This window comes from Sinocyclocheilus rhinocerous, unplaced genomic scaffold (assembly GCF_001515625.1).
Source record: "Sinocyclocheilus rhinocerous isolate Xijiao unplaced genomic scaffold, SAMN03320098_v1.1 scaffold3382, whole genome shotgun sequence".
NCBI lineage: Eukaryota > Metazoa > Chordata > Actinopteri > Cypriniformes > Cyprinidae > Sinocyclocheilus > Sinocyclocheilus rhinocerous.
Genome location: NW_015659703.1, coordinates 192527 through 206754, shown reverse-complemented (window position 1 = coordinate 206754; position 14228 = coordinate 192527). Strand labels below are relative to the sequence as shown.

The following is a 14228-nucleotide window of genomic DNA, read 5'->3' as shown; positions in this document are numbered from 1 at the left end:
CAAGCGTGTAGTGCTTATCTTTGCCAACAGAGGGCGCTGCGAGCTACACTGACTACTTTGTCGAATTTAACCTTGAGTTACCGTTGCATATAGTCACTGTGTATGAACAACTTCTTTGACCCACTAGCAGTTAGCCAAGGGGTATTCAGTCTTACTTTCAGATTCAAATGAAACCGATCTACCTTTATGAAACTGACTCTATGAGAAGAATAGTTTACAAAAGAATAAATGTCATAATTTTCCTATTGTCATTGCAAACCAGCACGACGAGGTAGTGACTAACTATTCATGTTAAATTAAAGTAGTACTGTTTGTATGTAATAAATAACAGGACATTAACATAACATTAAACGCTCCCAAAAGTTCCCTTACACACCTTTTACTACACCACGTGGGTTGGATAAATAAAAAAAATAATCCACTGAACAATAACATTTGCAGAAAGCAAAATTTGCCTAAATCTACGACTAAATTGGGGATAGTAAAGACAGCACAAAACCAAACATAAAATAACATTTGAAACTATATAAAGTATAGGCTATTTACAGTTTGTGAAAATGAAAATAAATGCATTTAGAAAATGTTAAAATATATTTGTTAAGTGCCGTTTTATTTATCATGTCCCCGTATTTGTTTTATTTTTGTCATGTGTTTTTGTAAAGTCATAATTGTGTTACAATATATACTGTTTTGATCTGTTTGCAGTGGTTACTGTTTACTATTTTTCATAGGTGCATTGTCAGTTTAACCCGCAAACATTATAATAATAGTTTATGGAACCCACAACAATTACAATTTTAAACTATGAATTAACATACCACTGACCCCCAGTTTCCATTTCATAAATCTGGTCGCCTTATCATATTTAACTTTACTACAGTACTTCTACAGTACTACAATACTTTCTACAGTAAATCACGTGAAATCGCGTTTTAGAATCACTCCACGAATCAGGCTTCACACGTAATATCTGTGAGCTTCACGTTACGGGTTTGATCCTTTATCTTGTTACATTTACATTTAGTCATTTAGCAGATACTTTTATCCAAAGAGACTTACAAATGAGGACGATAGAAGCAATCAAACCAACAAAAGAGCAACAATATATAAGTGCAAATTACAAGTCTCGGTTAGCCTAACACAGTACACGTGGAGAGGTGTGTGTGTGTGTGTGTGTGTGTGTGTGTGTGTGTTATACACTCACACATACACACACACACACACACAAAGAAAAATAAGTAGATAGAATAGAAAAAAATAGGAAAAAATAGAAAGCTAGTGTTTTTTTGTTTTGTTTTGTTTTTTTTAATTAAAAAAAGAAGATAAACATAGATAAAGTGATCTTAATCTTGTGACGGAAACTTTGTCCGAGGAGGGCGATATTTCAGCAGAAACAGCTGGCAGGTGAGACAAGCTTGATCAAAATCGGGTTGTTCTGAGACTCATTGCTTCCATACGAAAAATAACATGGTTTTACTACAAAAAAATGGTTAGGCTAGTTAAACCATGGGAACCACAAATGAACCATGGTTTTGCTACACTAATCATAGTTTTTAACCATGGTATTTGTAGTAAAACTGTGGTTATACAAACGGAAATCAATACGCCAAAAAAAAAAAAAAACATGGTTACTGCACTTTTACTAAAAAAAAAAAAAAAGCATGCTTTATTGGCTTTGTTTTTTTATTCATGCCCACTGCATGTCACTGTAACGTAGGCTATTTCCACCAAATGAATTATAATTTGTAATTAACTGATTTTAGGAAATACTTTTTTAACACGTTACAGTTAACCAGCAGATGCTGTATATTTGTGACTACGGTTACTAAATTATACAACACGGACACAGGCCATTCAAATTGTCATTTGAAATTGGTAACACTTTAGTGAACACTATTCACTATTAACTAGTTGCTTATTAGCATGCATATTAGCCGTTTATACTAATTTTTCCGCATGACCATATTCAGGGCTGGACTGGGGTTAAAATCCGGCCCTGGACAAATCCCATCCATGTTTTGCTGGGTTATAGGACCTTAAATTGGAGCAAATAAATGAATAAATAAAACAGGACAGAAACACATAATAATAGATATTACTGAATTCACGGCAAATGCAACAAACGTAATAATGCATTTTGTCTCATAGAAATGCACTTGACAGTAAAGCATTGATTTTTGAGCTAGAATGCAGAAAATGTACTGCTATTAAATTCTATCATAATTTCCTCACCCTCGCGTCGTTCCAAACCTGCATGACTTACTTTCATCTGTGGAACACAAAAGAAGATATTTTGTAGAATGTTACCAAACCATTTTACTTCCCCTTGATTTCTACTGTATAGACAAAAAAAAAAAAAAATCTTGATGTTCCACAGAAGAAAGAAATTCATACACGTTTGGAAAAACATGATGGTGAGTAAATGATGACCATTTTCATTTTTGGGTGAACCATCCCTTTAAGAACTTTAATATTTGTAAATAGTAATCACCTACACTCTTAAAAATAAAGGTGCTTCAAAAGGTTCCTCACATCGATGCCATAGAAGAACCATTTTTGGTTCCACAAAGAAGCATTCAGTCAAAGGTTATTTAAAGAACCATCTCTTTCTTACCTTTTTAGAATCTAAAGAACCTTCTTTCGCCACAAATAAGCTTTTGTGAAACAGAAAGGTTCTTCAGATGTTAAAGGTTCTTTATGAAACCATTTAAACAAAAAGGTTCTTCTATGGCATCGTGAAGCACCTTTATTTTTAAGAGTGTAATTTATATAAGACACTGGTATTTATCTTTAATCAGGCTCTTATTGAATTATCATTTTACTTCAATTGAAATTACAACTAAAGAGAAAGACGCTATTCTGTTAAATTATCCTTGGTCCTCATTACCATGGTTATATGGTTTTTAAAATAAATAATAAGTAATAAAAAACAATGGAATTTGTAATAAAAAAAACTAAACATGTAGAAACTACAAAAACAACTTCTATAAAAGTAAAATATTCCCTAATATCCTATTTAATAGAAGTAATAACATTTATAATGAATACATATCTGCCAAAACACCACAAGCTATTTGTACAGTGATAATAACTGCGAGTTAGATTATGGTGCTGAATTGACAAGTTTGTAATCATGTATTGGAGTTTTCCAGTTTACCTCGTCTTGCAGTTCACATGTTCGTGGCTGTTTTCAGCAGCAGCAGCAGCATCACTGCAGAACCTTTAATGCTTTTTTAGCTCATACAAAAGCATGCTAAGGAATAACGCAATTCGTGGTGTTTCTACGCTATGCTTTGAAGCTTATTTAAATGCCTTTGTGTAAAATCATTTTCCTTAAAATAATACAAAACTAAAACAAATTAAGAGTTTATAGAGGGGAAACTCTTAGTTGATAGTGCATATGTGTTCCCTGATCTAAAGTGTTACATTGATTTTTTTTTTTTTTCTTTTTTTTATAACACACTACAAACGACACGCAAATATATTTTAGCACATACAAAAGCATGCTAAGGAATAACGCAATTCGTTGTGTTTCTACGCTATTATTTGAAGCGGTCTCATGAAAATGCGTATAAATAGTACGCCAAATAAAAACGAAAACTCGTGGTATTGATACGCAATAATGGACTTTGGCGTGCATATGATACGCAGTTTTCACGTGCATATGATACGAAATTTGCTGGCGTGCATATGATACGCATGTGTTTGGCGTGCATATAACACGCAGTTTTCGCGTGCATATGATACCCATCTACCCCACAACCCTAAACCTACCCATCGCGTAGCATATACACGCCAGTGTCAATTTTTGCTTATCAATACCACGAGTTTTGGTTTTTATTTGGCGTACTATTTATACGCACTTCCATGAGATCGGGTTGTTAAATGCCTTTGTGTACAATCCTTTTCCTTAAAATAATACAAAACTAAAACAAAACCATATAATATTCTAAAAACAATGCATTTATTTAGTTGACAAAATTACGAGCACTGTTATGCATGTTGAGACATGAATGTTTATTGCAATATACTAATGCACAATTTAATGTATGTTAATTATATTTAGCCTATACTGTTTTTAAAGATGTAATATCAGGGTTGGAATTCTGCAAGACACTGAAGTGTTATTATTTCACAATGGATCAAATCTGGTTTGTTCTTAATAAGAAGTTTTGTTTTAGTTTTGTATTATTTTGAGGGGAAAGAATGTAACCATAAGCATTTAAATAACAAATAACGATTATACATTGGCACAGTGTTTGGTGTAACGGTAGATGGCGACATTGCACCGCGTTTAACTGTTGAAATTCCGCAGGCTGTGTAAAGCGTAGGCCTTAAACTGAGCAGTAGGGGTTAAACTGAGTTAACCTCGGCACGCTTGTTGACTTTCTCTATTCTTTCTGCTCGTTAATAATTCCAATAATCCTCAAACTCAGCTAAGAGATGCCCCATGCTTTTATTTGACTGTCACTGATTTCATGGGAGTCGGAATATAACGTGTTTTTGACAATTGAGATTTTATTTAAATTGAGATTTCAATGAGAAATATGAAATGTATTATTATTTTATTTATTATTTGTATGCTTGATTTAGAGGGCATCAGAGTGCATATAAAAGGGCGTATTATGAGTGCGCCGATAATTTCGAGGGAGTTTTACGAGTTGTGATTATTGATCATAAAATGATCAAAAGTGTGGCTTTCTTTGCAGTTTCATACCTCTATTGTATTTATTTTTACCTAGGCTACTACCTGTTTATTTTTACTACAATGTAATAAGGACGCGTTCTTTCCTTTTGAAGAAGCGAGTTATTCTTATTTCTAAAAGATACATTTTCACAGACAATTGCCTAAATGCATACAATAAGCCAAAATATTGCTGGTTCTAATATTTGACCGGTTATTATTATTAATATTTGAAGCGTAACAAGTTTGTAAGCACAAGTTTGGGGGAGTTTCATGTACTGCCAGAGTATTTGGTATAAACTGATTTTAATAATTAGAAAGCTTTTTTTTGTAAGACCGCAGAGTTGACAAAGTGTACTTCTGTTTGAATATGCTTAGTATGTTTGTCTCTAAATGCATGCACTTTTTAAATAAACATTTGCATATAATATTCTAAAAACAATGCATTTATTTAGTTGACAAAATTACGAGCACTGTTATGCATGTTGAGACATGAATGTTTATTGCAATATACTAATGCACAATTTAATGTATGTTAATTATATTTAGCCTATACTGTTTTTAAAGATGTAATATCAGGGTTGGAATTCTGCAAGACACTGAAGTGTTATTATTTCACAATGGATCAAATCTGGTTTGTTCTTAATAAGAAGTTTTGTTTTAGTTTTGTATTATTTTGAGGGGAAAGAATGTAACCATAAGCATTTAAATAACAAATAACGATTATACATTGGCACAGTGTTTGGTGTAACGGTAGATGGCGACATTGCACCGCGTTTAACTGTTGAAATTCCGCAGGCTGTGTAAAGCGTAGGCCTTAAACTGAGCAGTAGGGGTTAAACTGAGTTAACCTCGGCACGCTTGTTGACTTTCTCTATTCTTTCTGCTCGTTAATAATTCCAATAATCCTCAAACTCAGCTAAGAGATGCCCCATGCTTTTATTTGACTGTCACTGATTTCATGGGAGTCGGAATATAACGTGTTTTTGACAATTGAGATTTTATTTAAATTGAGATTTCAATGAGAAATATGAAATGTATTATTATTTTATTTATTATTTGTATGCTTGATTTAGAGGGCATCAGAGTGCATATAAAAGGGCGTATTATGAGTGCGCCGATAATTTCGAGGGAGTTTTACGAGTTGTGATTATTGATCATAAAATGATCAAAAGTGTGGCTTTCTTTGCAGTTTCATACCTCTATTGTATTTATTTTTACCTAGGCTACTACCTGTTTATTTTTACTACAATGTAATAAGGACGCGTTCTTTCCTTTTGAAGAAGCGAGTTATTCTTATTTCTAAAAGATACATTTTCACAGACAATTGCCTAAATGCATACAATAAGCCAAAATATTGCTGGTTCTAATATTTGACCGGTTATTATTATTAATATTTGAAGCGTAACAAGTTTGTAAGCACAAGTTTGGGGGAGTTTCATGTACTGCCAGAGTATTTGGTATAAACTGGATTTTAATAATTAGAAAGCTTTTTTTGTTGTTCAAACCAGTTAAAATAAAGGAGTCTTGGTCGTGTTTTACGGAAAATAAAAAAGAACTCATTTGAGCATGGTTAAGCAATAAATAAATAAATACACTTACTGTTTTTTTTTTGTTTTTTTTTGAGAATACATCGTTTTATTGTACTGTACATAACTGTAATTTGTCAACTTGTTAAACTAACAAAAGTGCAATCATTATTATTCTAATACGTTTTTTTGTAGGCCTCTTACACATGAATTACCCACAAACCTACACATTCACCCCTGAAAATATAAGAGGTGGAAATACTGAAGAGCCGTCAAAAAAGAAACACACATAAGGTTTAGACAAATAAGATATTTGGTATTCAAGTGGGTTTGTGACATGCATTGATTCCCGCCATTGAACTCAGAATTCAGTATTTTGCGGTGTTGCTGAGTGCATCGAAAATAACAAGGTTTAATTTTACTACGAATTTAAATGCTCAGTCATTGAGCCTTTTCCCCTCTCATCCTCACTGAAAATGTGGTCAGATCAAACAAAAGACTTGGCTATTGATTATGGACTGGATAAACAGCTTTGTTAAACATCACGTCTCCTCGTTTACAGACGCTTCGAGGTCTTTCCAAGATAGTAAATATATGTCATAATCTTTCCAAAAAAAAGCCCAAACGCTCCCCGCGGAGTCCTCGGTTCCGATCAGTTCATTTCTTTCTTCATAGTTTCTCTCAGTAAATACGGAGAGATGAACGGCTTCGTTTCGCCTTCCATTGATTGTGTTTATTCTTCATAGATAACCGTGCATCAAACGCACACAATCTCGTAATTTGCGAGTTCAGTCCGTACGTTCGGGTTTATTATTATTACTGTTATTATTATTATTTTCTGCTTGTCATGGTTTAAATTACATAACGCATGGCTTTACATCTTGACAGACTCCTTGGTGATGAAGCTGATGGTGATAGTAGGATCCACTGCTGGATGGATGAAACGACGTAATACCGTTGAAGTTCAGCACAAAGTCTTTTCTGTCACAGACTGGCGATGAGTGGGATTGGTATCGAGACATTCCTGCTGAGCGAGAAAAAAAACACCATTATTAGTATATTGCTAGAATAATGTCGTCATCGAACGTATGCTTAATTGTCTTTACAATCTTCTTAGAAGTGGATGCATTTCAGTTTAGCGCTTTCTACAGAAAAGTAACAGCCCATTGTGTTTAGGTTTAATAGAAGACATGCTTGTTACAGGCTCAGACGATGCATTCTAGTGCTTTCAATGTCAGTCTTTTAAGAACAATGGCATTGTTTTCTGTAAATCTCTGTAAGTGAACTCAGTTCAACCGATATCAGACTTCCTCCCATTTTTGTTTCAACGCATTATTAGAATTATAACAATTATCCACCGCATATTTCTTGCTTTTTCTTATATTAAAACGTCGTTTAGGTAGCTAAGTGTTTATTTTTTTGTCCACCTGGGCCTCATATGAAGCCTCACAGTTAAAACAGCCCTCACTGAATACACGTGTAAAATCCTCTTGAGTTTGCATTAATGTCGGGGTTTCATTGCCAATCTACTGTTTTCTTAACCTTAAGAAATGATGGAAAGAAATAGAAAAAATCCCAAACAGCTCACAAAGGCCTTCTGCGTCACACATCTGCTATTTTCCTAATTATACTGTGTCTCCAAAACAGCACTGCAGGAAAATCAACTCAAAAAGTGTGAGTAATTCTTAATTGCCACGCACAAACTTTAATCCATTAGTCTAAATGCGCCTCTAACACATGCAACGCATTAAACTATGTAGGCCTCTGAAAATAATGTAGGCTACTTACATGTCCCAATTTGAGGAAATAAAAAACATTTATGATTGTACAGTCTCATGACTCAAGGAATTTGCCCTTTCTGCAAATACTATGGTCCATAATTGTAAATAATTAACGATGAACAGGTACTACGAAAACATAGTAAGTGCATTTTTAAAAGCATTAATGAAATGGCTTCGATACGCGTTGCTAATACATCGAGAAATATTTGGCTAAATTGCTACAAATGGTGTCGGCCTCCTGTATACAAATCTGATTTAACATCGATGTGTTTGCTTAAATTGTAATATTTAAGCATGCCTTTTTTTAACGGCATTAAATTTAAATGGTATTATAATAACAGCAGCTAAATTATTTTTATTTATATTATATTTGCATAATGCCTTTTTATACCTGCTAAACTTGATATAGAAATCTCAAATCGATACATTATGCTTTACCTGAGATGTCGGCCGACTCTCTGCCGTTGTGATGCAGATAGCCCTGCTCCAGAGAATAAGGCGGCATACTCGAGTGTAATCCGGAGGAGGTCGGGCTGCTGGAGGCTAGCGGCTGCTGTTTAATGTAAGGAGACACACCTGATGAAGCCCAATGTGCCGAGGCGGCTCCATACGGCGAATGGCACTCCAGAGAGCCGCTCATGGCCGGCGGAGAGTGCAGCGGACTGTTGCCACGTAACACATGTAGGCCTCTGGGAGAAAAAATACTTACATGTCCCAATTTGAATGAATAAAAAAATGATATGATCGTACACTCGCACGACTCTGGAATCTGCCCTTTCTATAAATACTGTGGTCCCTAATTGTAAATAGTTATCGATGTACAGGCATAATGATTGCAATAAAATGTATTTTTAAAAGCATCAATGAAATTGCTTCGACAATCTGTGCTACTTTAATACTTCGAAAAAGGCTAAATTGTTACACATGATGTCCGCTAAAAACACATTGCCTCTTGTATACAAACTTGATTTGCGTGCTTAAATTGTAATATTTAGGCAGGCTTTTCGTTTTAAACGACATCACATTAAAATGTTTTTAAAACAACAGCAGCTACATTGATTTGTATTTATGAGAAACTACACTCTAACAAAAAACTTTGGGTCAAAATATGGACTAACCCAGCTGTTGGGTTAAATTTTTACATTAATTTTTTTTAACCCAAAAGTTGAGTTAGTTCATACTTGACTCAAAGTTGCATTGAAACAACCCAGCATTTTTTAGAGAGTATGGCCTATTTAAGTATTCTATAAATGCCTTCTTAGACCTGTTAAACTTTATACAGAAATATCAAATCGAGACACTGTAAAGAGTGTGTGCATTAGCGGCTTTATAGCCTATACCTGAGATGTCTGCCGACTCTCTGCCGTTGTGATGCAGATAGCCCTGCTCCAGAGAATAAGGCGGCATACTCGAGTGTAATCCGGAGGAGTTTGGGCTGCTGGAGGCTAGCGGCTGCTGTTTAATGTAAGGAGACACACCTGATGAAGCCCAATGTGCCGAGGCGGCTCCATACGGCGAATGGCACTCCAGAGAGCCGCTCATGGCCGGCGGAGAGTGCAGCGGACTGTTGCTGTTGTCTGGGCCGTACTCGCCGTTGGAAGCGACTTGGCACGCCGTCATGTATGTAGAACCCGAGCTGGGCGACATGTGTGAGACATGATGGCCTGCTGTACTGAGGCCATCGTAACCCGTGTGAACGCCAGGCACAGGGTTGCTCATCATGTCCAGATTATAGCTGTTGGTATGGCAGGCCAGGGACGCGGAGGGCGACTGGAAGTCAAAGTTTTGGGGCAGCATTGAAGCGCCGAAGCCGATGCCGTTCATCATGCGGTACATCGGTTTGAGAGCCTGGCATTTCCTTCGGAAACCACGGGGCCTGCGTCGGAAAGAGCCCTCCTCGAACATGAACTCGCTCCCGGGGTCGATGGTCCAATAGTGGCCTTTGCCCGGCCGCCCGAGGCCTTTGGGAAGTTTGATGAAGCACTCGTTGAGAGACAAATTGTGTCTGACAGAGTTTTTCCAGCCTTGGTAGGAACCCCTAAAAAACGGGAAACGCGCTTGGAGGAACTGATAGATTTCACTCAGCGTTAACCTTTTGGTCGGGGAGCTCTGTATCGCCATGACTATGAGGGCGATATAGGAATAAGGCGGCTTTTCGGGGCGTCTCATGCCCGAGTTGGACTTTTTGCCCTTGCTGCCGGTCGCAGCTGTGCTCTCCAGCGCTGTCTGTGTGCTCTGAAGCGCCGAGTGCATGGTACTGGATGCCGGGCTGGATCTGATGGGAGCCGGCGTCGGGTCCAGCTGCTGCTGAGAGCTCTCAGTCGTCATTGCTAAGCCTTGTAGCCCAAAGGAAGCTGAACGGATGTAAAAATGCGGGTTTAATTTTCAAAAGTAGAGTCAGGGCTAAAAAAAATAAATGAGAAAACTCTGTGTACTCCAAGCAAATCTCTTTTAAAAGCCAATGACTCTTCAAGGCGGCCGAGGTCAGTGCGCCACAATTTTGCTCTGCTCGCAGAACGCGCTCCTGGTTGAAGCCACCAGCTGTGTGTCGCCAGGATAGCGACCCCTCCTTAGTCTCTTGGTGGCCATCGTGAAGACTAATCCTTTAAGAGAAGGAAACTCAATGCTCCAGAGTCCTCTGGCGCAAAGACATGCGGCCAAACAAAACGCGACCACCTATCAATTCGTAAATCTCTCTCTGCCCCCTAGATCCCCACTAAATTCCTCCAAGAAATCTCCTCAAACTGCAGAGACCCACCCCTTTCCATGTCTGGCATGCCTCCAGCTATCGGTCTGGCAGGAGGCTGTGCAGAGTCCGAGGAGAGAGACTCCCCACCTCCCCTCTGACAGTCTAAATACACGCAATAACGCCATTTATCAAGCCTAGCCCGACGTTTCAATCAACAGCGCCACACGCCAAACACCGGGGCGAAGGCTGTCAGAGCTTCAGTAATTAATGGCGTGTTTTGGTGAGAGTTCTGGCACTGGAAAACGGGAGGTTTAAATAGAAAAGCACTTCTAGTGAGTGGTACGATGTAACGGCGCGTTTGACCGTCTGGAGAAGTAAGTGCGAAGCGAGAGCACATCGCTTCGCCGAAGAGAGAAGAATGCGAGCACGTAAGGCAGTGACCTGGTGGAGCGTCTTGTAAAGTACGCATGATGGGGGTGGGCGAAAAAAGTCCATCTCCAAGTGTATACAAGTTCTTGTAAAGGGCTGTTCTGGATAAATGATTTTGACATGAGTGGAAGCAGGCTTTTTCCATCAGCCGCTGCGCCAGTGCTCAGATACCACACACAGCGCAGTGTCAGTTTACCGTCCCAGACCCCTATCATCCCCACTGAGAGAGGGACTAATTAATTGTGGAAAGTGAGCTTAATTGGCCATACGGAAAAAAAACGAGAGAAAAAAAAAATATCTCCAGTGCAACGCAACATTTATGATTATCGTGAAAGAAAAATAACAATAAATGCGCAAAGTCACTTGATTTTATATTAAATATTTAATAAAAAATATCCAACTTAACTGTGCATGCCGAATGACAATAATAATAATCATATTAATTATTATTATTATTTTTTATGCTTGCATAATCCAAGTAGTCGGTTCTGTAATTAACGAATTTTGTTTTATTATCATTACGCGTGTCAAAGATTAGGCCTATTTAGAACAATTCTTTGTGTGTGTATTTATTTGCTCTGTAAACGAATCTGTTCTACTACTGTTTACTGTTGGCCTTTTTTAATTTGGCTTCGTCGTGAATACACGCACTAAAATATACGAATGCAATGCGAGGGCAGTTTTCACAGCCGTGCCTCATAGGCAGAAACAAGCAGTCTTTATCAAAGCCAACAAAAGGATGTGGAGATAAAATCAGCCCTCGTCATAACAATAAAGGTAAAGAAAATAATCGCCACAAAAATTCCCGGCAACATCAAACCCACTATCCCCGCTGCGTTCAGGATGCACGCTTGGCTTAGAAAAAGCGTGCGCGGTGCAGAAGGAAAATACGTGAAAGACTTTGAAGGTTTCTCATTGTGGGGATAATATTGTTGTATTATTGTATTAGACTGCTTGATTCCTCTACTGTTGTAGCTGACCTTTTGACTAAAGGTGTCTCTGAGTCCGCGTTTGTCAATGCTAAGAGCAGAATAATGCCGCAATTAGAGGTTTTTACTCTCCTCGTGACAAGAGGCACTTCGGGGGACGGATATTTGCAGTTCTGGACAGAAAATATAAATATTGAATTGCTAAATATATCTGTGTCCGCTCTCGGGGAAACTCTGCGAAGAAAAACAAAGCCCTGAGTTCCTCGAGGCGCCTACGAATGACGAATGTTTCTCTCCCTCACAAGTCCAACAACTTCAGCAATTGTTTAAATTGCAACCAAACAAATAAACTGCATGATGATAAGAAAGATTACGCTCTTTGGGGAATTACTGACGTCGGTTTTAATTTTCCCTGCATCTTCATTTTGCTATGAAAAATACAAAAAAAAAAGAAAACGAAGTTGGATACCTATTAAAAATCTAACCAACAACCAGTTATTTTTTGTAATATATATATTTCCTTTTCTAAATATATATAAATATATAGAATACCATTTGACCGTGTGAAAGAAATGTGATGACAATAATCTTGTTTTAATTTTTTCAATAATCATACTTTTGCCCGCTGTTGTGTAGCAGATATTGTACATTACATCCTGTAGGTTGCAGTATAGTCTCTCCAGATGATAGACCCTTTAAACGCCATAAATAGCAACAGGCCTTGTCAGTTTGATTGGTGGTAATGGCTTTCTCCTGACGTCACATTACACTTAATACGTAGAAGTTGAGTTTTATTTTTTTTATTATTATTTTTTTTTTAGTTTGGCCAGTGTTTAATCACAGTGTTGCAGACTTAACATGACGTCGATCTCACTTATGTGAATAACAACATTTGTTACTGTAACATTTAGGAACTATAAAGGATGCAAATATACTGACATTAATATATCGACATTTGAACTTGTGTGGGTTATTATCCTGCGCACGCGAATGATTATATTCACTTTTTCCCTTCATTAGCTCGTTAATTCGTCCATTTACTGTGCATCTGATATCATAATTCCCCAAATCGTGCTTATGAAACGGTCTGCCTTTTAGGAAAATTATCTATTTGACCTAAGCAAAATTGAGGCTCTATATACGATATTAATAATGACATTGAATTAACATACAAGGTCAAATAAATAAATAAATAAAAGTAAAAAACGAACGAAACTGTAGCAATAATAACAACAATTACTGCTAGTAATGGCACGGTTCACTCTAAAAAAAAATGCTGTGTTGTTTCAACCCAACTTTGGGTCAAATATGGACTAATCTAACTTTTGGGTTAAAAATTTAATTTTAAAATTTAACCCAACAGCTGGGTTAGTCCATATTTGACCCAAAGTTGGGTTGAAACAACACATCATTTTTAGAGAGTGTGTGTGTGTGTGTGTGTGTGTGTGTATATATATGTATATACACGAAAAGTGTTTGAGGGATATTTCTGCTATGTTTGAAGCAGAAGCAAGGGCACTAGATTTACAAATTAAGCATCTTATGATATATCTTAATACTGTACTTGGCCTTGACAGCTGAGTTATGTCATCTTATCTTCAGGACCGTGGACAGCTCGTGGAAACGTATTCAACTATTTCACCCTGCGTCCCTTTGCGATTTCATTTCAATATTCACAGCTGCCTCAAACTGAAGCTGCTTTATCTTGATTTACTGTCCTTCACCAAAGTCTCAAAAACGGCCCCGCTTTCAACGCGTTGAACTATTAATAAAGTACACGTTTTAGGGATGCTGGTGCCGGGGGAGTGTGAAAACAAACAGAGGCGCCCAGACAGATGATAACAGCACCTGCAGGTATGCTATAACACTCTCTGGCCATTGCAAACATAATAACATTGTAAAAATATAATCAATAACATAATTGAGGGTTAATTCAGGATTATTGGTACATTTTTCCCCAGTCGTCTCAATGACAAAAGTGTCCTAATTTACTTGAATTCACCCATGCATTATGAGAAAACGAGTTGGAAAACGGGATTTTGTTTGTTTTATGAATCACGTTGTAATTCCAGTCAACATTTGCTATTTTAACTCACAATAAGCAGCACTGTCAGTAATATAATTCGTGAAATATATTTGCACACATGACAGAATTCACAGAATAATATACTTTTTCAAACATCTGCC

General features: G+C 37.2%; 1 protein-coding gene across 1 annotated transcript; it reads right to left on the bottom strand.

Moving 5' to 3' along the window:
• Positions 1–6313: 6313 nt before the first annotated feature.
• LOC107724048 (forkhead box protein F2-like) lies at positions 6314–10881 on the bottom strand. The gene is made up of 2 exons (XM_016532827.1): positions 9335–10881; positions 6314–7237 (listed from the first exon to the last, which is right to left on the bottom strand). The coding sequence occupies exons 1-2, from the start codon at positions 10320–10322 to the stop codon at positions 7071–7073; spliced, it is 1155 nt and encodes a 384-aa protein (XP_016388313.1). The 5' UTR covers positions 10323–10881; the 3' UTR covers positions 6314–7070.
• Positions 10882–14228: the final 3347 nt, after the last annotated feature.

Coding starts and splice junctions, on each gene's coding strand:
- LOC107724048 (XM_016532827.1), bottom strand. CDS start 10,322: ATGACGACTGAGAGCTCTCAGCAGCAGCTGGACCCGACGCCGGCTCCC. Junction 7,238..9,334: donor AGAGTCGGCAGACATCTCAG/GTATAGGCTATA, acceptor CTCGCTCAGCAG/GAATGTCTCGATACCAATCC.